We start from the raw sequence: 23398 nt of genomic DNA, 5'->3' as shown, positions 1-23398 counted from the left end.
CCTACTAATTTTTTAATTATAATATATATTAAAAATATTATAAGAAGATATTATAAAAATTGAAAGGTTAAAACTGAAAATATCAAAGGGTTAAAATTAAAAAATAAAATAAATTGATTTTTGTATATTTTAATATTTTTTATAGGAGGGGGTGTAAAAAAAATAGAGGAAAGAGTGCAGGAGGGTGGAGATGGAATAACTCAATTAATATCAATTCATAATTTATATGAATTTTAAACAAACAGCACGCTGTGAAATAAATTAAAGTAAATTATGTTTTTAGTCCCTCTTGGTTGTTGAAAATTTCTATTTTGAAATTATAATTTTTATTCCTGTGATTATAATTTATTATCGTTTTTGTCTTTATAATTTAAAATTTATCGTTGTTTTTATTTTTGTTGTTTATAATTTATTTCTATTTTAGTCCATCACACTTAAAAGTAATGTTTAGCAAATGAATTGGAAACTATAAGGACAAAAATTGTAATTTTAAAACCATAACGACAAACACCGCAATTTTTAACAAACCACAAGGACCAAAAATGTAATTTACACTAAATTATATAAATCGAGTGTACAGAACAACTTGGCCGACACCCCTGACAATCACAAGCCAAAATCACCCTCAAAACCCCATTTTTCTCTGGTCAAAATCTGTACTTATTTTTTCTATTTTCCATGAAGACTAGAGTCACTATGCAAACCTCTGTTCTATATCATCATCTCCATTCTCTATCCCCTAAATTTCTAAGATCTATACCCCATTTTTGCCCAAAACCACACCCACAAACACCTACCATTAATTCCCCAAAAAACCAACTCACTGAGTTGGCTTTTTGTGTTCATAATCCAAGAACCCAAGTTCTTGAAAACCATTTTAAATTTTCCATACCCAAAAAAACTGACCAATTTTCCTTCATACCCATCTCCAAGATTCACTATGAATCCATTTCTAAACACAAAAATGGTGAAGAAAATGATGATGATGATGTATGGATGATGATGAAAGATGAAGCAAGATCTGATGTTGATCAAGAACCCATCTTATCAGACTACTATTTCACCTCAATCCTATCTCATCATACCATGGAGAGTGCTCTATCTAATCATCTCTCCATAAAGCTCAGTAGTTCAAGTCTCCCAAGTGGGACCCTACATGATCTTTTCATGGGTGTGCTCACAGAGGATCAAGAAATTGTTAAAGCTGTTAAAGCTGATCTAAGGGCTGTAAAAGAAAGAGACCCAGCTTGTTTTAGTTATGTCCATTGTTTCCTTCACTTTAAAGGGTTTCTTGCTTGCCAAGCTCATAGGGTGGCACATAAGCTATGGTTACAAAATAGAAAAATCTTGGCACTTTTGATTCAGAATAGGGTTTCTGAGGTTTTGGCTTTAGATATTCATCCGGGGGCGAAGATCGGGCGTGGCATATTGCTTGATCATGCGACCGGAGTTGTGGTTGGAGAGACGGCGGTGATTGGAGACAATGTGTCAATTTTGCATAATGTGACATTGGGTGGCACCGGAAAGATTGGTGGCGACCGGCATCCGAAGATTGGAGATGGGGTTTTGATAGGGGCGGGGACTTGTGTTCTGGGAAATGTTACAATTGGAGAGGGGGCGAAAATTGGGGCGGGGTCGGTGGTATTGAAGGATCTTCCTGCTAGAACTACTGCTGTTGGGAACCCTGCTAAGTTGATTGGGGGCAAAGAGAATCCAGTTAAGCTGGACAAGATTCCTAGCCATACTATGGATCATACCTCACATATTGAGTTTTATGATTATGTTGTTTAGAGCTATTTATGATCATAGCTTATTGTTAGGTTGGTCGGATTGGATCCACGGATCTTTGTTACCACCGTTGATTTGTATGTATCAAGTGTAAAATTATCTTTAATAAGTTCTCTAAATTCTATAGTTTATCTTTTTTAGTGGTAAATGTGGTGTTTGTACAGCTTTTGCGACCTCGACTAATCCCATGGGCTCTTCCGTGAGACTTATTTTGCGACTAAGTTTAGGGTGGGTTTGTTAGCAGCTTAATGAGCTTAATGAGACTAACAGCTTATTCGGTAAGATATACATGACTGTTTGATAGTGACTTAATGATATAGAAAATGACCTGTTTAGTAAGCTTTTAAGGAGAGTTTTATGCAGAAAGTCAAGTTCTTTCCAAACCCGCCCCTCCTTACTCCCAAACAAAAATCTTTCCTATCTATACAAACAAATTAATCCAAGTCAAGTTCTTTCAAAACCTGCCCCTCCCAAATAAAAAAAAAGCTCCATCCATCTATAAAAAAACCTCCTAAACAAAAATCATCTCAATTTATACGGACAAATTAATCCACATAAACAATTTTATTCATATAGGACTTAATGAAAAACCAACCAAACAGCTCCTTACTCTTTTTCCTGGGGTGAATAGAGGGTAATTGGGAAGTGGTGGTGTATAGAAATGTGCATGATCATCTCTTATTGGTACCTTGGTCAGATTGGATCTAGGGATCTTTGTTAAAATGATTTTGTATAACCAAGTGTAAAATTGTCTTAAGTTCTCTAAATTCTATGGTTGACTAATTTAGATAATTGTGGGTACCTGGACTGGCTTGTGCGTATCTGTCTTTAGAAATAGCAGCCAGGAAAAAAAAATTCTAAAATCCTCAACAAACTTGAATCAATGACCAAGTTGACTTTTTTTTCCCTCCTTTGCGGGGTGAATAGAGGGTAAGGTAACTGGGCAAGGGATGTTGTTTAGAACGGTTTACGATCATCTCTTATTGTTTACCTTAGACAGATTGGAACTACGGATCTCATCTCGTCTAGTCCCCTCAGCGTACCAAATGTACCCATCATCACTTGAAAAAGAGGGTATGGAGCCCTTAATGTGGTTGACATCCCCACAACACCGTTCATGTAAACGGTCGTCATTATTACCTTTCAACCTTTCCTGTCCCTAATCAGTCATCATCTATAAAAAAGGGAGGTAACTCCATTGGTAAAGATAAGTGCTTATTGTGCTCAAACAAATATACAACTAACTTAATATCCAATTATCTCATACTCTTAAGGATACACACACATCAGAGAAGCTTACAAGGCTTTACAATCACCCTCTGATGATCGAGTCTCATCCTACTACCATAGGGATGTACAAGAAACAACCAACCCGTTCAAACCGTCCAAACCAATTAAAACTCAACACACTAACCTGCCAAACTCCTAATTAATAGGCTTGAAATTGGGTTAGGCTAGGTTGGGTTAAGTTGGGTTGAGTTACACTTTGTAACAGGTTGGGTTGGTTAGGGATTTTTCAAACCACCGTAATTGGTTGGGTTGTGTAGATGCCTCAAAGCACCCAACCCAACCCACATACATCCCTACATTACCCTCCATACCTTGCAAGTTAGACTAGGAGGACCAAATGAGAACTGATGTCATCAGTGCTGAAACCATTAAAGTAGTCCAGAGCAAGCAAGTTGACTCCATGCCTACCCTAGGGCCAAGAAGCTTAACTCCTGCTTTCTTAAAAGGTGCAACTTCAACCATTTGTTTTCAGTATACAATTCATCATATGCTTACAGGAGATAAGTACTCTAAACCACAAGGGTTGTGGCGTAGTGGTTGCGGCCCAGGGGATGTGTTGGACTATCGCATCTGGTCCGGGTTCAATGTCAGGAGTCCACAACAATTGTGGCCACTGAGTTTATCAAGGCTGATATCTTACGGTCATAATTTGTTGGAGTTAGTCTAGGCATAGCCTGGAACACCCTTAAAAAAAGGTACTCTATGTATCTTCAGTGGTTAAAAATATCAGATTTTCAGTTTCAGTAGATAAAAAGTCGTAGATTTCACAGTAGGCCGTCAAGATTATTAATTTTCATTTCCTCCATAGGTGCTGTATGTGTGCATGTGGGATTAGGTACCATAAAGAAGCTTATCGGCAGCAAACTTGTGTAGGGACCTGTAGCTAACGTATATAAGAGGAGAGAAGATTGGAAGGGAAGAAGGTGAGATGGGGGAGGGTTAGAGAACCGATAGAGGGATGTTTAGTTTGCTGTACTGTTCCTATGCTTTCTGTACTTGTGGAACATTTTTTACCGTTTACTGCTTTCTAGTCTTGGTTCTTCTTCCCCAAAGCTCTTCATTAATTTACCTTTTTCGCCCCAAGTTCATCCCCTACTTTTCAATATCTTCCAAACTTTTTTAAAGCACTCGGTTCTTCATCAAAATATTTTTTAAAACACTTTGTCACTAGCCAACGGAAATAGCTACTCTACTCATTGGGGTAGAGGACTGGCCTGTGTCGCCCCCGCCCCAAACCCTACATCCGAGTGGGACATACCGGGTATGTTTGGTTTGGTTATAAAGAAGCTTACCAGCAGCCCAGCTTGTTATCATTCATTATACTTGTAATTCTGACAGACTGCCACTTATTCTGTCCTGATCAAATGAAACAGATATGTATTAGATAAATTATGTTGCTCGAAAGAGATTGGTTTTAAGGAAAAAAATCAAACTGCCTTATTTCTTTTTCTTATATATACAAATACTTACACCTACTGATATCTCCAATGAGACTTGCACACCTGATGAGTATCAAGGAATTGAATAGAAATATTGAATGTCATTGTGATTGAATTGATATATTGAATATTTGAATGGCATATCGGCAAACTTTGACTTCTTACACTTGTCTTTAAGGCTTAATCATATGTTCGTTTTTCTATTAAGAGAGATGTAAGGTATTATATTTCTTGTCATCTGTCATCTGTCCTTTATTCTAGAGTTGATTCCGCCATGATATAATGATAAATAATGAGTAAACTACAATTTTGTCCCCAGACTATATGTCAGCCTTTTGGCCTGGTCAAACAGAAAACCTTTGTTTTGATATAATAACATTGCTTGAAAGAGATTGATCGTACGAATAAATAAGGAAACAAAATTGGCCTTTTTTCTTATTCGGCAGATACTCACACTCATTGATGTTTTGTATTTTTGAGCATGAAGATGATGACACCTGATACGATCATCTGCCCACTGCATGATCCTTTCTAACCGAATAACAATGGTGGCATTGAACTTAAGGGACCAAAAAATGATATAAACATAACTACTTTGGAGTAAAAGTGCCGACTTCATTAACTTTAACTTGTGGTTTACTATAAATTAGAACATAACTTCTTCAAAATCAACCAAAAGCAATTCCCTCAATACACAACAAAGAGAGAGAGAGATAGATCAGAAAATGTTGGGGGTAAAAGACTTGCTTACCTCAAGAACAGATTTAACTCGCCTCTTGGAGCCGGTATTTCTTTTGATCCAAATTGTTTTTGCTTTTCTCATCTTCATGTTACTGAAACTGTTGAGGCTGTCCAGAACAAAAAATTCAACTCCATGTCTACCCCCAGGGCCATGGAAGCTACCTCTCTTAGGAAGTATCCATCATCTTGGGAGCTCTCTTCCCCATCACCGGTTGAGAGACTTGGCTAAGAAATATGGACCTTTAATGCACCTACAGCTTGGAGAACTTTCCGTGATAGTCGTCTCTTCGCCTGAAACAGCAAAAGAGGTTATGAAAACTCATGATGTAACCTTTGCTGACAGGCCTTATCTTTTTGCTTCATCCGTAATATGTAATGGTGCTACAAACCTTACTTTTGCACCATATGGAGACTATTGGAAGCAGCTTCGCAAGATTTGCGCTATGGAGCTTTTGAGTCCTATGCGGGTTCAATCGTTTAGGTCTACAAGGGAAGAAGAGGTCTCACACTTTATCAAGTCTATCAGTGAAAATATAGGATCTCCAATCGATCTCAGTGAAAGAATTTTCTCATTAACGTATGGGATCACTGCCAGGGCAGCATTTGGTAAGAAATGTAAAGATCAAGAATCATTCATTTCACTTGTCAAGGAAGCTACAGCTGCAGCTGCAGGATTCAACATTTCAGACATCTTCCCTTCTTCTACTGTGCTTCCTATACTCACTGGATTTAAGGCAAAACTTGAGAAGATACGTGGGATGTTTGAGGAGATAGTTGACAACATCATTGAGGAACACAAAGCTAAAAAAATGGCAGCTAATGTGGGTGATGCTGATGAAGATGAGGATGAAGATCTTGTGGATGTTCTTCTGAGGTTTCAGGAGCGTGGTGATGTTAAATTTCCTTTGTCTATTGCTAACATCAAAGCAGTCATTCTGGTTAGTAAATCATGCTATAATCAAGCTTCTATACTTGAAAATTCTATCTTCCTCTTACACATAATCAATCTCTACAAGATGGGAAAAGTACATAAACAGACTGTTATTCTACATGGGAGAGTATAAGATTGAAACAACTGTAGTGTATTTCAATTCTTAATAACATATGGACGATGAGTGCCAAAGTTGTTGCAATTCTAATGGAACTGAGGATTAAAATGTATTTCTTCCTTTTCCTAAGTACATCTTTCTTTGAGGGTGGCCTGGGGGAGGGGGTGATGGGTGGGAGGCACATCTACCTTTTCGCTTGTCAAGTCAACTTCTTCTAGGTGCAGACTGCAGACTACACATCGTTCATGTTAAAATAAATGTTGGCCAAACTTGTGATGGTTACCAAGGATCCAATCAGTTCCAATATACTCCCTCTGTCCCAAAATAAATGTCCATGTTTCTATTTTACTTTGTCCCAAAATGAGTGTCTACTTCCCAATTCTACCCTCAATTATGAGATTGAGAAATTCATTCCTCCCTCTATTCTAAAGGGTAAAATTGTTATCTGGTTAATTGAAAAGTGCAATTATTACATACTTCTAAGACTGTCTTTTTTGATTGTGGACATTTATTTTCGGACGGAGGGAGTATACTAGTCAGCTAAGTTCTCTTTTGTCCTCCTCTTAAGGAAAATCATTCGCACCAAAAAAATATTAATAGCCTATGAATATTTGGATCTCTGATGAAACTTGTAAAAATACTGGCAACAGAACTAGAAGGGTAGAGAATTAGGAAGTTATTTTATTCTGTCGTACTAGTACTTGCTCCTCTTGCAGGATATCTTTAGTGGTGGGAGTGAAACATCTTCTACAACTGTAGAGTGGGGAATGTCGGAATTGCTGAAACACCCAAGAATGTTGGAGAAGGCACAAACTGAGATAAGACAAGTTGTTAACAGAAGAGGAACTGTTGATGAAACATGTATTCAAGAACTAGTGTTCCTAAAGCTGGTTATTAAAGAAACTCTAAGACTACACCCTCCAACCCCTCTGTTGCTTCCTAGAGAAAGCAGGGAGAGGTGTGAGATCAATGGGTATGCCATACCAGCCAAAAGTAAAGTTATAGTGAACGCATGGGCCATTGGTAGAGATCCCATGTGGTGGAAGGATCCTGAAAGATTTCATCCAGAGAGATTCCTCAGCAGTTCCATAGATTATAGAGGACTTAATTTTGAGTACATACCATTTGGTGCTGGAAGGAGAGTGTGTCCTGGCATGTCATTTGGATTAGCAAATGTTGAGCTTCCACTCATCAAATTGCTCTACCATTTTGACTGGAACCTGCTTGATGGAATAACAAATGAAGACCTTGACATGAATGAAGCTTTTGGTGTGACAGTTAGAAGAAAAGCAAATCTGAATTTGATACCTACTGCCTACCATTCATGTCCTGCATAATGTTATCAGGTGGATCGTGAGGCAAAAAACCTCACAATTACTTGTTAGACAGCATTATGTCGTATTGTATGTTAGAGTTCTTTCGTCTTTTGTCATTTCCCATAGTTCAGGGGTCTGTTATGTCATTTTGTTTTTCTTCCTTTTGCATATATTCTTCTGTTCTTTTGTATTGTAAGTTTTGATGATAAATGGAGAACACAAAAGCCTTCGGCTCCATCCTTTGTCTTCTTCTTCTTGGCAGTTATCAACGGATTGTTTACTTAATCTGACTTGAACTATAACATTGTAAACTCTAGCACAAAATTGTTTTCAGATTGTAATGAGCTTGTGAACTCTAGATTTGGTCAATCTTGAATTATATGGGAGGTTCACAACATCGTGCATCATGAATCAAAAGCTCGGAATCCGACCTTGGGAAGCATGACAAAAAGATGAGACACGAAGAGGCTTCTGGTCAAAGATATCTCGATGGCCACTTTGTGGTTTATGTAAACAAGTAAATCCAAGCGATCTCCCTTCAACAAATAAGTAGTTTATTGCCAAACCTTTAATTTGACAGGGGTATGAACTACTCTAAATATCATTGCAGTTCTTCTAGTGAAATTGCCTCTCAAGATGGGTCTTGGGGAAACTGGAATAGGACAGGGTCTGAACCACTCCAAATATCGTTGGGGTTCTTCTATCCATAAACTCATCTATTTCTGAATTCTTGAATTGCATTGTTTATTTAATAAACTAAACCAAACATATCCTGGGTTGTTGAAAAAAGTGAAACAAAACAACAAATGGCAAAAACCAAGAAACGGCAAGTCATGGACTCGAAGAATATTTTATGGTAGAAAGTTTTGAAAATATTGGCATGGTTGTTTCCTGTAATCATGCACTATTGTGCCAAGGGATAAATCCGAAAATTTGTACTTTTAGCATTCGGATCGAGCCGGGATTCATGTAAGGTTTTAGTATAAATACAACCCTTCCACCTCCACCTTTTGTATCACGAAATTGGGAGAGAAACAATGTGAGAAGCTTTATTAGCTTTCGGGGTTCAAGTCACAATTTGTGATTTTGGTTTGTAATCCTATTTTGGCTTTCAGTCTCTTTGGTGAATAGAGATCCCTCATTTGATGTGTGGATGTACACCACCATCCGCTGGTAGAACCACGTTAATTCACGAGTGTTATTGCTTTGCTTTCTCTAATTATGGTTTATACATATATGTGTTTATCTTTATTTTGATTTGCTTCAGTTCGCATTTGGTTGTTGATTAATATCACACATTGTGCATAGGTTCATAAAAAGTTCTATCACTTTATTCGATTTTTGTAGAGATCCACTATCACCATTAGCCGGCTAAAGACTACCAGATAAATGCATCACATTCTTAATCTTGTTGGCCCACTTCCAGGATAAGAAACACAATCAGTCATTGTCAAAATAATTCAAAGAAAAGAAATATGAACCTTATTTTAATGGCTTACTAGGACAGTGAAACGTATTATGTTTTGCTTGTTATATTAAATGTCAAGGATAGTTGCACCTAACCTACCTTTCAGTTTCACAATCATTCGTTGTGTTGTTTTTGTTATTATTATTTAGCATTTATTATTATAAGCATTGTTTTCAATGACATTTGAAATATGACTGTAGTCATAATAATCTATTAAACAGCATCTCCTGAATTGACTTGAAGCAATTATTGCACAAAGTCAAGAAGGAAGAAAACAATATCAAAATATTTGTAACTAATGGGCTTGTTAGTTTCATATACCTTATTTCCTTTTGAAATTAGAAAGTTACCTGATGGAGCTCAGCTTCGGCTTGTTTTCTGTCCTTTCTATTTTCACCCTCTTCATATTGATGATTCTGAAATTATTGGAGCAATCTAAATCAAATTTACCTCCAGGGGAATGGAAGCTGCCAATTATAGGAAGTATTCATCATCTTACTGGCTCATTTCCACATCATCGCCTAAGAGACTTGGCAGAGAAACACGGACCTCTGATGCACCTGCAGCTTGGAGAACTTTCTATGATGTCAACTTTGCCAATAGGCCTTCAATCTTGTTGCATCTGTGGTTGGTTATAATGCTTCAGGCATTATGCTTTCACCACACAGGGAATATTGGAGGCAGTTACGCAAGATTTGCACTTTGGGCTTTTGAGTAGTAAGCAAGTCCAATCACTTAGATTGGTAAGAGAAGAAGAGGTGTTGAAATTCATCAACTCCATTTCTCGACATCCAGGATCACCCATTAATCTTAGTAAGAGTCTTTCCTCACTAACTTATGGGATCACGGCAAGAGCAGCCTTTGATAAAAAATGTAAAGAGCAAGATGCATTCATATCACTTGTCAATGAGAGTGTAGCTCTTGTAGGAGGATTTAATCTTACGCAGCTCTTCCCTTCATCTAAACTACTTTCCTTCCTTAATAAAACCCAATCAAAACTTGAGAAGATCCATCAAGGATTTGATCAAATTCTGAACAACATCATTGAAGAACACAAGAATTCAACAACTGATGAAGGTGAAGTAGACAAAGATCTAGTAGATGTTTTCTTGAAAGTTCAGGAGCATGGTGACCTCGAAATTCCCTTATCTGTTGATGATATGAAAGCAGTCATCCTGGTTAGTAACCTCATGCTTTAAATCTGCTTAGCATCTTGTTAATAATGGCTTATTTGTTATATGAAATGCAGAACTAAGTCCAAAAACAAATAACAGCTAAGGAACTGCCTGAAACAAATATTATATATTGGTGTATAAGGGGTTTTGGTGACGAGAAAAAACAGTGGTTACCAAAGGGTCATTGGCCCAGCAGTATCTGGGATACCGGCAGGGCCCAGCCTCCGTGGAGGTCAATAGTTCAAACCTGTATTTGCCGTAAATAATTATTATATACATCAAAAAATTACAGTAGTTACCTTAGGCTTAATTATATACTAATGCATCATCTCAAAGTTTCTTTCTGTTGCTTATACTATTTGCAGGATATGTTTAGTGCTGGAAGTGAGACATCTACTATAACTGTTGAATCGGCAGTGTCAGAACTACTAAAGAATCCACAAATAATGCAGAAAGCACAAGCTGACGTTAGACCGGTTTTTGACCGAGAAGGGCCTTTTGATGAAACATGTAGTCAAGAATTAGAGTTTCTACATTTAGTCATAAAAGGAACTCTTGAGGTTGCACCCCTCCAGGCCCTCTGTTACTGCCTAGAGAAAACAGGGAGATATGCAAGACTAATGGATTTGAGATACCTGTCAAGACTAAAGTTATAGTGAATACCTGTTGGAGCTGGAAGGAGAATATGTCCTGGAATTTCATTTGGATTAGCAAATATTGAGCTTCCGCTGGCATCTTTACTGAGTTACTCTACCATTTTGACTGGAAACTGGCAGATGGAACAGACAACAAATATCTTGACATGACTGAAGCCTTTGGTGTAACCGTTGGAAGAAGAAGCGACCTGATCCAACAGTTTATAAGTCTGTTCATAAATGTAACAAACATGAGGCTGTATAATTTCCTTCTATCCCAGTTGATGTAATTTCTGCTATTTACACTGTTGCACATATGTGTGAGGCTGTATAATTGATCAAGTAGACAGAATAATGAATAAACCAACTAAACCTGTGTAAAAGTTATCATGGATGCTGAGGGTCCTACATTGACACTTGAAACTTAGATGTAATATGGTTATAGAACAGGTGCCATAAAGAAGATGAGTAGCAAAAAAGTCACTTGAATCCAATACAACTAGTATATACTATACATGCATATTTCAATAAAAATCCTCTTGTGCCCCAAGGCCAGTAAAAGTTTACATGTCCATATCTGCTACAGAGTTCTGATGACCAACTGTATTGGCCCAAGACTTTGGAAAGATACACCAGTCTAGAAACCAAATTCTCATAAGGTAACAAAACCTTAATGAGGGAAAATTGAACAAATACAGGTACTCCCTAGCAATCCCCTCATTAGCATCTAAGTTACAACATCTCATTTCTTGATCAGGAATAGTTTTCCAATTTGTACATTCTACAGATATAAGACCAACAATGGTGAACGTCAAACATTTCTTGTTTGTTGTTAATCACAAGGAAGTAGTTGGAAGAAATATAAGCCTGTCACGTATGTCTGTTTCTTTAACCAACTTGGAGTTGAGTGCATATACCCTTTCAACCCGCCAAGTTGACAAGTTCCATATTGGTAGAAGCAGCAGTAGTTTTATTTTATGTTCTTCTAACTTTATGGGCCCAATAGTACTCTTCCAAGATTTCGTGGATACTGATCGGAAGAATGGTTTAGAGTTGCAATATCAAAGCTATGAGTTCCAAACTCATTCTCTCGGTATCCATACACATCAATTCCACCATTTACCATGCCATAGCATGCCGACTGAAAAACTCTGTTGAAACTGGAATTTGAAGCATGCTCTTGACTATGGATGGCTTCAGCATTCAGTGCTTGTGGTTGCTTCCCAGAGAATCTATTGCCAACTATAAGATCAAGGCAGATTGCATTTTCTGCTTCTGATCTAATCTTTCGATTCCCATTCCCTGCAATGTCATGGTTGCTACTCTTGGCAGTAGGTAAATCATGATTGTGTTTCCCCTCATAGGTCGTTATGACAGCTTTAGGGTCATGGGATGCCCTCTCTACATGTTTCCTTACTGAACATCCGGCACTCGTGCACTTGTAATAACTCCTGTAATTCATGTTTGCAAAATTAAATAGGTAGAATCAGAAGAAGCATTTTGCTCTAACATGATCATAGGCATTTATACGACAGTTTGCTCACATTGTATAAATTGTACTTCCAATTTCACACCTCTTCAGTGGAAGACTGGTCTGTAAAAGTAATTTTGATTTTGAACTTATAACAAATTAATCATGGAACTTCATTTCTTGGTGGTGGTAATACTGGGATTCAACTTGATCATGAGCTCACAATGAAAAGTGCCTGAATTACAAGAATTAGTATAAGGCATTTTATGCCATCCAAATAATTGATCCAAAAAAGGGTTGATGCAATTCGGTTTTGCATCTGTTCGACCTTAAAGGACCATCGGTAGAATCAACAAGTAAGCTTAAAAATGAAAAAGGAAAGGAAGATCACACTTGTGCAACACACTGAACCATTAGAGCAAAACTAGTAACAAAGTTTATACTTAGGAAGTCAAAAATTTCAAGGCAGTAGCGAAAACTGAGCCAAGCTGGAGAACTAGCTTGATCTGGTTCCTATGAATTAGTAGGCCTCATCCAGCACTAGCAGGAAAGGCAGGGCACGATCGCATAAAAGTATTATAGACTTTTTTTTCTAGCTTTAAACAGTTAAGCTCAAAACAGAGACTCAAACATGTTGAAACTGGAACACACAGAAGTGTCGAACTCCTGTTATATCAAACAACGGAACTAAAACAGAAGTAAACATATTCGTGAATTTACAGGTGAGATGTGACATCTTTAGTTGCGAGTTGAGCTTAGCATATTCAAGTAGACAGGTAATTTAATATCTCAAGGTAATTCCTGAATCATACTTGACATGGTAAAATTTAAATTGCTTGTGTGTAATGTGTTATCTGCGTACTCTCGGAAAACCAAGGAGACTTGATCAATGTTGCCTCCTTGTAGATGATTGGGTGCTTGTATTGTCATGTCATTCACACATCTGGAGAAACTTACTCTAGAAATCCTTACCTAACCAGAAAGATAATTAGAGTGCCTATTTCTGGTCATAAACCAGAATAATAATTTGATTGGAACAGGTTCAAGATTCCATTGTAAATTAAGATTTACTATTTAAATAAATTTGATTCAATTCCAGATGTGAATATCAGTCTTATCACATAGCTTTAAAGGTTTCGCAGTTTGGACTATTTTCTTCCACACAAACAATAGCCAATATAGCAAGCTTTTCACTCAAGTTCCTCATTTTTCTCAAGGACTTCATAGGCTTCACATGTTCTGACCATGTAAATGATTGATTCATCCCACGAAGCAAGCATACAACTTTGTTTATTATATCTACTTAACATATGAATTAAGATTGAATGATAACCGCCTAGATGTATCTAAGTTTTGTCTCAATAAGTTAAGATTCGAAGAATAATTGAACCAGTGATGACCATTTAGATTAGAGAAACCAGATACAAGCAGTCTTTAAAATTTCTAGTTTGACAGCGAAAAGGATCCATACCTGGGATTAGGGTTGCCTCGCACAACTTTCTGTCCATACTTGCGCCAACGGTATCCATCATCCAGTATGTCAATCTCACTGATAGTCTGGACAACCACACGTGGCTCACGTATAGGCTTAACCACTGCAGTTACATCAAGTGTACCAAAATCTGTTCGCCTGGTTACATTAGAAGTGACCCAACATTAGATCTAATCAAAGTGCAACTGATATAATCAAAATACAAGGCCTTTAGCTTTTCACCTCCTTTTCAAATTTGGATTGTCTTCAACCTCATCATTGGTGATGTTCAATTGTGGCACTGTCCCATCCATGTTATCATTTGCTTGATTAGGAGACTGCAAAGGAGTTCCACATGTCTCAAAATTATGAACCTGCCCACTAGTTGCGGAGAGACCTTTAACAAAAGGAATGAACCAAGAAGAGTTCAGAAAAGATGATAGTGATGAAGAGATAAGAAGGTGTACTGAGATAGCATAACGTATTTCTTCAGAAAGCATGGAAAGCTGTTCAACTACCTACTTGACCAGGCACAGATAAACGTTTGTCGTCATTTTCATCCTGTATTGACATAAGAGCACCTGCAGTAAATCGACGGTTGGGTTGAGGTTTTGGATGATCATGTGTACCCTTATATATGATCTCTGTTATTTGTCCAGTATAAGAACATTCAAAAATCTTTTTTGCTTCGCAGTTGGGATGTGTACACCTGTAATAGCTCCTTGGAAATTCACTTCCTTTAACAACTTTCTGCCCATACTTTCGCCAATTATATCCATCATCTGATGATCTGTCAAACAGAACCAAAGGTCCAGCATCCTTGTGACACAAGTCTGACTGATGAAGCCTGGACTTAGTCACCCCCACTCCATTTGTTTCCCCGTGAAATGCAGCAACCCCTGGAGCAAGCATGCATACAGGTGCAGCAAGACTTTGTTCTTTCGGTGCTGCCATCTCACAATTGGTCAAAGATGATAATGCATTTGGCCGAGACTCACTTTGGTTTTGCTTTTGTCCACTTGGTTCACTCTGTTGGAGGTTGAAACCTGCAGAAACCTTTCATACTACCAGTATAAAAAATTTGTCCAGTAAAGTCGCCTCTTTACACAAGATAACACAATACAGGATACGGGGAAACTGCTGCATAAAGGAGGATAGGCATTCATACGGATAAACTGGTGAGTGAACCCAGGGAAGGGAATGAGGGAATACATTAGTGAAGTGCTAATCTGTAGTTAAGCTTACACAGCCTAAAGGAGAGATGTAAAAAGGGGGATTAGGAGAGGTGGATGACAAACTTTCACGCATACATCTTCATAACTAAGACACTTTGCATGATGAAGAGAAAAGAAACTTGAGTTCCGCCTTCATCCTAAACCAGTTCCTTTTCATTCTAACAGCATGAAGATGTCAACTCAAGCCTTTTTATGCATTCATACCAGGAAAAAAAACGTAGTTCAAGTAACTCATCAGGCAGGCTTATACCTGAAGTGCTGCAGATGAACATCCTGAAACTGCTGCAGACCCCATGTGCTGTCTAGACTCATATAAGCTAGAGTTACTGACATCTAACTCTTCACCGGCTGAAGCTTTTGCATTTAATAAGAATGCAGCAGAGCTGGAATACCTTTGCATCAGTTGAGACTTGAGAAAAAAACCTGTAGTTGGAGAAGGCTCTGGCTACAAGATAAACAAAACGGGATTTTATAGACTTGTCTACAAAAAAGCTTCATAATATTTTTCTAAAAAAATATAACTTCTTTGCACTCATCAATTCGCACAAGCTCCAAATATGACTGTATAACTTCGAATGTAGAGAGGATGTTGATGCCATCATTCTAGAAACTGCCCTATACAAAAAAGGCACATGTGGAAAAAGGGGCAAAGCGTACCCACTCAAAAGAACATTCGGTGCTGTGAAAAAACAACACTGAAGCTTATAGAATATGACAAATTGGTTGAAAAGGTAACCTAGAAGGCTAGAACACAGCTGATCCAACTTGAACAATATTAATAGTAGACAAGCACAATTGCATAAAGAAGAATCTGATGTTAAATAATACAATTAAGCATCGGAATACTACAGCCTCAAAGAAAGCACAGGCCTATAAATAGTACTATATTCCCCAAAATGAGCACTTCAAAAAGATTCATTTAATCCAACAAACAAAGAAGCGTGAAATGAAATGAACAAAACATCAAAAGCAGAATATCAAACAAAACGCACTTTACAGAAAGCTCTTTTTCTTGGATGACGAATTTATCAATAACAATGGATCACATCAATGAAGCCATTTTGACGCAACAAAGCTACTCTTGTCCTGTTGCTAATGTGTCATTTTAAGGATATACCGCAATTCCTAAATTAAATCAGCCTTTCGTTCTATAATATACAACCAAATTGATGTTAACTAAAACGAGTCCCAATCCAAATTGATCCGAGGCAACAATGCAATTGAAGAAATAACAGAAATCTAATTTAAATCAATAAAATCATAAATCTAATGAAGACGATAATCTAGTTTTACCTTCACATTAGTGAGGAGGATAGGCGAGTCGAGAAAAGAGGTAGGGCTGAGACCGTGAGGGATGGTGATGGAGGTTGAGCTTGAGATCGGAAGTTTAGCCGGTGACATAAGCTTGTACCGAGCACCACCACCGCCGGTGGAGGTAGATACGGCAGCATCTCCGCCGCTGGAGAGGTGATGGCCACAATGTGAGTTAGAAGAAGCTTCTTCTTCCATGGACGAACAACTTGATCCAGTTTCAGGTTACAATGAGACAAAAAGTTGCAGCAAGTAAACGATAAAAAAAACCGGTCTAACGGAAAAACCGGTTTAACGGACCGATCCACCACGAATCGGCTAGAAACCGTCGGCTTAAGTACGTTAACGGTTTCGATCGGTTTTCAAGATAAATTCATGTTTGACAATTATGGATTTAAATACGGTTTTTATGATTAATTTCTAGTTAAATTGGATTCGGCTGCGTACCTGATTTCCGTTCTAAACCAACCAACCACAGCATGACATGTGTCCAGACATTTATCAACGCCACGTGTCCAAACATTTATCATGTGGTAAAAAATTCATGGATAATAGCAGGCCAATTTTATTTGACTAAAAAAAATGAAGTTATAAATATTTTTTAAATTTTTTTATTAAAATATTATTTTTCAGAGTTGGTTTCACCTTCTAACTATTTTTTTTTTAATTTTATTAAAATAATTATAGATCCGCAAAACACAAGTTCGTAATTACGGACCCACCTAAAAGACAAAAAAAAAACACTTTCTATCTATGTCCACAAAAGAAATTACAATTTTTACCCAGGTCTGTAAAAAAATTATATTTCTCACCCAGGTCCGCAAAAGAATTTAAAATTGTGGACCTAGGGCTATTTTGGTAAACTTTGTAAAAAAATGACTAAGAGGTGAAATCAACCAGTAAAAATAACTATTCCAATTAATTTCCATATTTTTATAAAATTATCGTTAGTCTGTTAATTAGTTTCTTATTTTTTGTATGAGATCGGGTCATTTAAGAATACTAGAAGGGTACTTACATAATGCAGCGAAATACATCTTGATTTTAATGTTTCTTTTAATATTTTGAGTCTATCAATATTATGATGCTATGTGGTTATGAGAAAAAAAATGTTTTTATTTTTGAATGAAATATAAATTTAAAGATATCATAAAATTTTGAAAAAAAGTAAGTGATATTAGTATTAAATTAACTATAAGTTCTTGTTTTTATGTAATTTCTTTGATTTAAATTGTTATTATAATTTAATTAAAATTTAAAAACGAATTAACTTATATTTGGTTTAATAATATAGTTTTTTATAAAGAAAATAATGAATTATTTTATTAGAACTCATTAATTATCATAATTATATTTTAAATTTTTTATATTTTAAAATGAGATGTTTATCCTCTACTTGATTATGTTTATCCGCATTCAGTTACACGAATTCAAAATAGAGCTTTAATAACATGTACTTACATACAATTTACTTGCAATATTGAATTTTAAGTAATATGCAATAATAAACAATACTTCATGCATAAAAACGGTTTTTAAGAGTTTTTATCAAATGATTTATAATATAGTATAGATGATTAAATATATGTCGTGTTAACCTATTAAAGAAGAAAAAAATGGTTTCATACTCATCAAGATGTCATTGATTTAATTAAAATCGTATTTAAGGTTATATAAATAGTCTTATGTTCGAGCCTGTTATCCCAAATTACTGACGAAATGATAAAAACGGGATTTGAACCCGCGTCTGAAAAGGGTATAGGAATGACAGTGCATACAAACTCTACAAAAAGAAAAAATATTTAACGTTGTGGGGCTAACTCAACTGACAATAAGGTTTGCAACCGTTAGGGTTCTCCTCAGTGGTCATTAGTCTGTGTTCTACAAGGCCACTAGAGATTTTCCTAATTGTTCTTCAAGGCCCCTGGGATTACTCGAGGTGCGCAGAAACTGACCCAGACACCCACGGTTAACAAAAAAAAATGTTAATAAATATTTTTATTATCAAATATATTAACTATTCATAAATTTTAGAAAAAACAAACGTACGCACGGATCAACCCTACTTGATCTGATATGGCTTAAATTTTATCTGTTTTGAATCTAACTCGTTTTGACTTGTTACCAAACCAAATTCTTCCGACCCATCAGTTCCGTCTATAATACATATAAATATATAGGACAAGGTCGTCTTGATGTTTGTTACACGTAAACTAATTTAAGCAAAGTTTTAATTTTGTCTATCAGATGTCTCTCTTAAGTTTGCGGCTCGTTGTCTCCCGATAAGTGACAGGTCACGACTAGTGTTTTGACAAAAATAGAAGTGGATGGTGATGTTTTCGTTCACGAAAAAAAAAGATAACGGTCAACTTTCGTACCTTATTTTCGTTATTTGCATTGGTTTTTATTTTTAAATATCAGTCGTTGAATTTAATTTTCAATCATTTACTGTAAACATGATTTTTAGGTGCATGTTTGAATATCTGCCTATCTGGTATGTTATTATATGATAAAAATGAATACTACTTGTGATGCATACTTTGTAAGAAGGAAGTTTAAATGAGAACATAATCAAATAGGGTTGGATTCACGTAAGACCAGTATGTTTTCGTGAGACCCGTGAGACTGTTTTTTTACACTTTAAACTTCACAACAAAACGTTGTGAAGGTAAAAAAACCCCGAACCTTCACAGTAAAAACACTGTGAACATTACCTTCACAGCGTTTTGTTACGAAGTTTCAAGTGTAAAAAAACAGTCTCATAAAAACATACAGTTAAATCACATATGATTTTACACTAGTCATTTTCTTACTATTTTATTTAAAACTGTTCTTGTATGAACTTGAATCTACGTTGTAATCGAATACAGATGTAAATGTGTGAAAATTATTTTGATAAATTATATATATTTCACAATCATGTAAAATCTGATTAATGACAAAAAAAAATTGGAAATGTGGGTTTTGTTTATATGGCCAAAACAACAATGTCAGATAGAAGTTCAGTACAAAAAATATGGTGGAAGACTATACTCACTCAACATTACAACATGTTACGTGCAACTTCCAGTGAGAGTTCTATTCATTCTTTCAATAACTCCATTCTGCTATACGAGTTAAGATGGTACATCACTATATCGAGAACGTAGATATAGAATTTTAACTAAGGTGTCGTTTACCAAACGCTTACCCAAGTAAGCACTTACCAAGTCACGTTACTCGACCGGATGAATATGACAAGAACTAAAAATCTTACCCGGTAAGTGAGGACGAGGACTTTTACCATGGTTAGCACTTACCGGGATAAATTGTTACATACGATACGTTTTAGTGAATAAAATCTTACCCGGTAAGTAAGCGATAATGTTGAATTTTAGCGGTAAGTGCTTACCGGGTAAGTGTTTAGGTAAACAGCCACTAAGATTTGCATAAAGCTTATCGACCCTCTCCCTAAAAATGTGTGTTGTCCTACTTCACATCAACAAGATGGTTTGTATTGTTTCATAGGCATGCAAAATTGGTTGGTTTGAGCCATGGCTACATCCGACTAGACCCACCATGAAATAGGGCCTAAACCCCCGTCGGACACAAGCGATCCCTGCCAAAGTAAAAAATTATATACCGAAAGTTATCAAACAAAACGAACCCAATCCCACATAAAATAGAGTATTTGGAGGACAAACGGTACGTAGACATTTCCTTGTCTTGTACCTTGGAGGTATGTGGGGTCATATGCACGTACCATCGTGTCATGGTTCCATTGTAGTGGAAAAAATTACGTTAAGGTGCCACTATAATGTTCGTAATGTGCTCCTATATTTTTTAAAATCAAACTTATTACGGAAATTTGTAGTGGTTGGGCGTCATTAAATTAACGTGTCTAGCCCGAAAAGGCGTGTGTTCAAATCCTGCTTTAGCAATATACCATTCGGGTGTGAAGTTTAGTAACACTTACAATGATCTCCATAGGGGCAAATGGCTTCGACTCTTTTTGCTCGTTTGGAATTTCGGGAAACTTTATATTTTGAACTCGGAACCTAATCTGCAATCGAAGATCAAAACATCAACATATATTATTTTAACTGAAGTTTCAAAGAATAGAGGAAAGTTCAAATGAGAACCATAAATATTTTGACTGTTTCATGTATTCACGTGAATGACCCTGAATAATCTCATATTATTCATTATGAATATCTTGCATTCTCATTATTCATGATATCATGCATTCTTATCATGAATACTTTTCGTCATGATAATCTATCACCACATTCATTATGAATAAAACATGAATAGTTGGTTCTCAAGTTCTCAAAATATTTACAGTTCTCATTTGAACATGTCCCTCAGAGCATAATGTTCAACGAACCTCACTATAAACTCGACTAAAGAATACCAACCTCATCATATCCATCTATAAGGTATTCCTCATCATTGAATGACCATATCCATTTAACTTGGTTCCTAGTGCCAAAAGTGAATCATCGAGGTTTATAAAAATGTTGAATCACAAACCGGGAAAAGATACTCGGGGGCATTCGGTTCATAATTTTTTTGGACGGAAAGGAGCTGTCAAAGATATTCAATTGAGGGAAATGGATGGAATCTGGTTAAAATGGAATGGAATTGCAATTCAGTTACTTTGTTATACACGTATAAGAATAATATTCAATAAAAGCATAGACTTTGGATATCAAAACATAAAGTTTTCCATGATAAAATCTCAAAATCAAAACATAGAACAGTTATAGTTATAATAATGGGTATGTTTTGTCCCAAATAGGAATTCAATTTGATGGAATCGGTCATTCCATAGACCATGGGTAAGAAGAAGGAATGGCAAATTCCTCCATCCAATGGAATTTGCCGTTCACATGGAATTCAATTCCATTAAAATAACCAATCCTGATTTGAAATCTGTTCGAACGGAATCTGTAATTCCATTCAATCAGATTCAATGACATCCAAATGAACCAAACGCCCACTACCACTGAATAAATTAGTGCAAACTCACTTGTTTTCTGAGTCAGGCTTAGCACGGGAAGGCTCCGGCATTAGCAACTTCGGTATGTGTATGTCATCAAAAAATCCAAGCGATACTGCCATTTATCCAATCAATGTTAGTAGGAAGGTGTAATTAAGACATAGAAAGAACATAAATGAATTACGATCACAAAATGAGAACACAAAAAGTTGAATGCCACAAGTGTAAATATATGAAATTTGAAGTCAAGAGGCCTAAGTACAATGTTTGTTTAGTGAACCAAACAGACAGATTACAATTCCTTTGACAGATTCCATTTCAATTCCTGCCAACCAAATGCATGGTCAAACCTGATTAAATTTCATTCCAATTCCTTCAAATTCTTTTGACCTAATCCAATTCCAACATATTCCATTCTGTGAACCAAATGCCACATTAGTTTGTCAATGGCAGAGTTTGATCGCCATTTATGTTCCTCAAGTGTGCGCAACGAGTACAGAGTAAAATTGTTGAAGGAAATCAAGAATTCAAGTGGAAAAAAGAAGCAAGAGCTCCACAGTGTGGCTTCACTAATTAACTTTAAAATGAAAGAGAATGAGCCAGCAGCCCAGCCTTACTCAATAACACACATACACACACACACATATACACACACTTTAAATGAAATAAAATTACATATATGTGTAAATATATATATATATATATATATATAGAGAGAGAGAGAGAGAGAGAGGTTCATTTAGGAACCAATTTTTTTGGAGTATTCATGATAAATAACATGATAAAACATTCATGATGAACATCTTGACAGATATCCATGATGAATAATCATGAATACTCACAAAAAAGGTTGTTCCTGGGTCCCTAAATGAATTTCCCCTATATATATAAACAAACTTACAGCGTAAACCATCAGCATTAGATTCTTTAAGTTTGGCAGATATAATTTCACCTACAAAGGGCCGAAACATTATCAACCTAAACTTTACCTGCCAAAAAAGAGCAATATTTTGTCATCACACATAGGGGTGGCAATTTTGTACCAAACCAAACCAGCCAACAAACGTACCAACCGTATCAATTAAATTAGTACCAATTTAGTTGGCACCAATTATAGTCGGTGTGCAAACTCGGTTGGTACATGGTATTGGAAGTTGGTACCATGCTAGTACCTTGGTACGGTGGTACCGTCTTATTTAATTATTTATTAATTTAATTAATTAATTACATAACATATTTATTGATTTTAAGTTTTGTACTACCGACTTTTTTTGTTTGAGTATTTGAATTTTTGCAAATTTTATTCCTTGCAATTAAAAACCCTTAAAACATAATACGTGTTACCTGCAAACTCAAAATGTCACTCAAAAATTGAACAAAATGATAAGTTTTCATATAAGTGATTTCAAGTTGGTAGAAAACTAGTGCCAACCGGAAAAAGTTGGCACCATGTACAGTTGGTTGGTACACGATATATAATTTTGCATACCAATTATAATTGGTTGGTACCATACCAAATCAACCAACTTAAAGCGAGGAAAAAATGGCTATTAACATCTAATTAGCAATACATACATATATATATATATATATATATATATATATGTGTGTGTGTGTGTGTGTGTGCGCGCGCTTGAATAAAAGCCAGAAATTAATACATATGGTGTAGGTTGGAGCTCCCTCGTTGGGAAATATAAAACCACCATCAATTGACTCGATATCATAAACAGATATGCATAGCCCCAATTTTGCAATTACCTGTTATACATAAAAAAACGTAAGAATTATTTAATTTTCTTAGGCTTATGATCTTAGAGTTGGTTTCCGGTAAGAATAGGAGTTATCATGAGAAGGGTAAGAAGGGATCTCCACCCTTGGATTAATTGAAAATGCCCTTCTAAGCTAATGTATGGATTATTTTGGAACTTAATCTTAAAAGTTTGCAAAACTCCATGATTTCATCATTAACAGAAAACCCCTATATATAGGGTATGTACAAAGAAACCCTATCGGCTAAAACAAATCAAT

The 23398-nt window shown here is 36.2% G+C and overlaps 5 protein-coding genes across 6 annotated transcripts in view; 3 read left to right on the top strand and 2 right to left on the bottom strand.

Annotated features, from left to right (window-relative positions):
* The first annotated feature begins 629 nt into the window (after positions 1-629).
* Positions 630-1916, top strand: LOC112514550 (serine acetyltransferase 1, chloroplastic-like). The gene has a single exon (XM_025121078.1). It carries the CDS (start codon positions 679-681, stop codon positions 1789-1791), a length of 1113 nt encoding a protein of 370 aa, XP_024976846.1. The 5' UTR covers positions 630-678; the 3' UTR covers positions 1792-1916.
* A 3326-nt stretch (positions 1917-5242) lies between these two features.
* Positions 5243-7644, top strand: LOC112514195 (cytochrome P450 71D11-like). The gene is made up of 2 exons (XM_025120524.1): positions 5243-6196; positions 7024-7644. The coding sequence occupies exons 1-2, from the start codon at positions 5243-5245 to the stop codon at positions 7642-7644; spliced, it is 1575 nt and encodes a 524-aa protein (XP_024976292.1).
* Positions 7645-9551: 1907 nt separating this feature from the next.
* LOC112514193 (tabersonine 16-hydroxylase 1-like) lies at positions 9552-11192 on the top strand. The gene is made up of 3 exons (XM_025120523.1): positions 9552-9574; positions 9738-10269; positions 10632-11192. Exons 1-3 carry the CDS (start codon positions 9552-9554, stop codon positions 10920-10922), a joined length of 846 nt encoding a protein of 281 aa, XP_024976291.1. The 3' UTR covers positions 10923-11192.
* A 212-nt stretch (positions 11193-11404) lies between these two features.
* LOC112514678 (probable WRKY transcription factor 20) lies at positions 11405-16595 on the bottom strand. Its single transcript, XM_025121273.1, has 6 exons — positions 16372-16595; positions 15329-15523; positions 14362-14899; positions 14087-14240; positions 13844-14002; positions 11405-12352 (listed from the first exon to the last, which is right to left on the bottom strand). Exons 1-6 carry the CDS (start codon positions 16585-16587, stop codon positions 11893-11895), a joined length of 1722 nt encoding a protein of 573 aa, XP_024977041.1. The 5' UTR covers positions 16588-16595; the 3' UTR covers positions 11405-11892.
* Positions 16596-19766: 3171 nt separating this feature from the next.
* LOC112514827 (DNA-directed RNA polymerase III subunit RPC8-like) overlaps positions 19767-23398 on the bottom strand; it is an 8480-nt gene continuing 4848 nt past the window's right edge. The window contains exons 3-8 of one of the 2 annotated variants that reach the window (XM_025121442.1): positions 23033-23128; positions 22272-22359; positions 21401-21485; positions 20787-20850; positions 20345-20431; positions 19767-19987 (exon numbers count right to left, since the gene is read on the bottom strand). In XM_025121442.1, coding sequence (XP_024977210.1) covers positions 19937-19987; positions 20345-20431; positions 20787-20850; positions 21401-21485; positions 22272-22359; positions 23033-23128 — 471 coding nt within the window. In that variant the 3' untranslated portion in view covers positions 19767-19936. The remainder of the gene's footprint in view (positions 19988-20344; positions 20432-20786; positions 20851-21400; positions 21486-22271; positions 22360-23032; positions 23129-23398) is intronic. The other variant, XM_025121443.1, reaches the window with a different exon arrangement.

Source organism: Cynara cardunculus, assembly GCF_001531365.2.
Source record: "Cynara cardunculus var. scolymus isolate 2C chromosome LG 6, CcrdV1, whole genome shotgun sequence".
NCBI classification, from domain to species: Eukaryota; Viridiplantae; Streptophyta; class Magnoliopsida; order Asterales; family Asteraceae; genus Cynara; species Cynara cardunculus.
Note: the sequence above shows the minus strand (reverse complement) of the source record. Positions and strands in the feature narration are given on the sequence as shown.

Coding starts and splice junctions, on each gene's coding strand:
- LOC112514550 (XM_025121078.1), top strand. CDS start 679: ATGAAGACTAGAGTCACTATGCAAACCTCTGTTCTATATCATCATCTC.
- LOC112514195 (XM_025120524.1), top strand. CDS start 5,243: ATGTTGGGGGTAAAAGACTTGCTTACCTCAAGAACAGATTTAACTCGC. Junction 6,197..7,023: donor ACATCAAAGCAGTCATTCTG/GTTAGTAAATCA, acceptor CTCCTCTTGCAG/GATATCTTTAGTGGTGGGAG.
- LOC112514193 (XM_025120523.1), top strand. CDS start 9,552: ATGGAAGCTGCCAATTATAGGAA. Junction 9,575..9,737: donor GAAGCTGCCAATTATAGGAA/GTATTCATCATC, acceptor ATAATGCTTCAG/GCATTATGCTTTCACCACAC. Junction 10,270..10,631: donor ATATGAAAGCAGTCATCCTG/GTTAGTAACCTC, acceptor TACTATTTGCAG/GATATGTTTAGTGCTGGAAG.
- LOC112514678 (XM_025121273.1), bottom strand. CDS start 16,587: ATGGAAGAAGAAGCTTCTTCTAACTCACATTGTGGCCATCACCTCTCC. Junction 14,241..14,361: donor ATCTGTGCCTGGTCAAGTAG/GTAGTTGAACAG, acceptor CTTTTGTTAAAG/GTCTCTCCGCAACTAGTGGG. Junction 14,003..14,086: donor AATCCAAATTTGAAAAGGAG/GTGAAAAGCTAA, acceptor TAATGTAACCAG/GCGAACAGATTTTGGTACAC.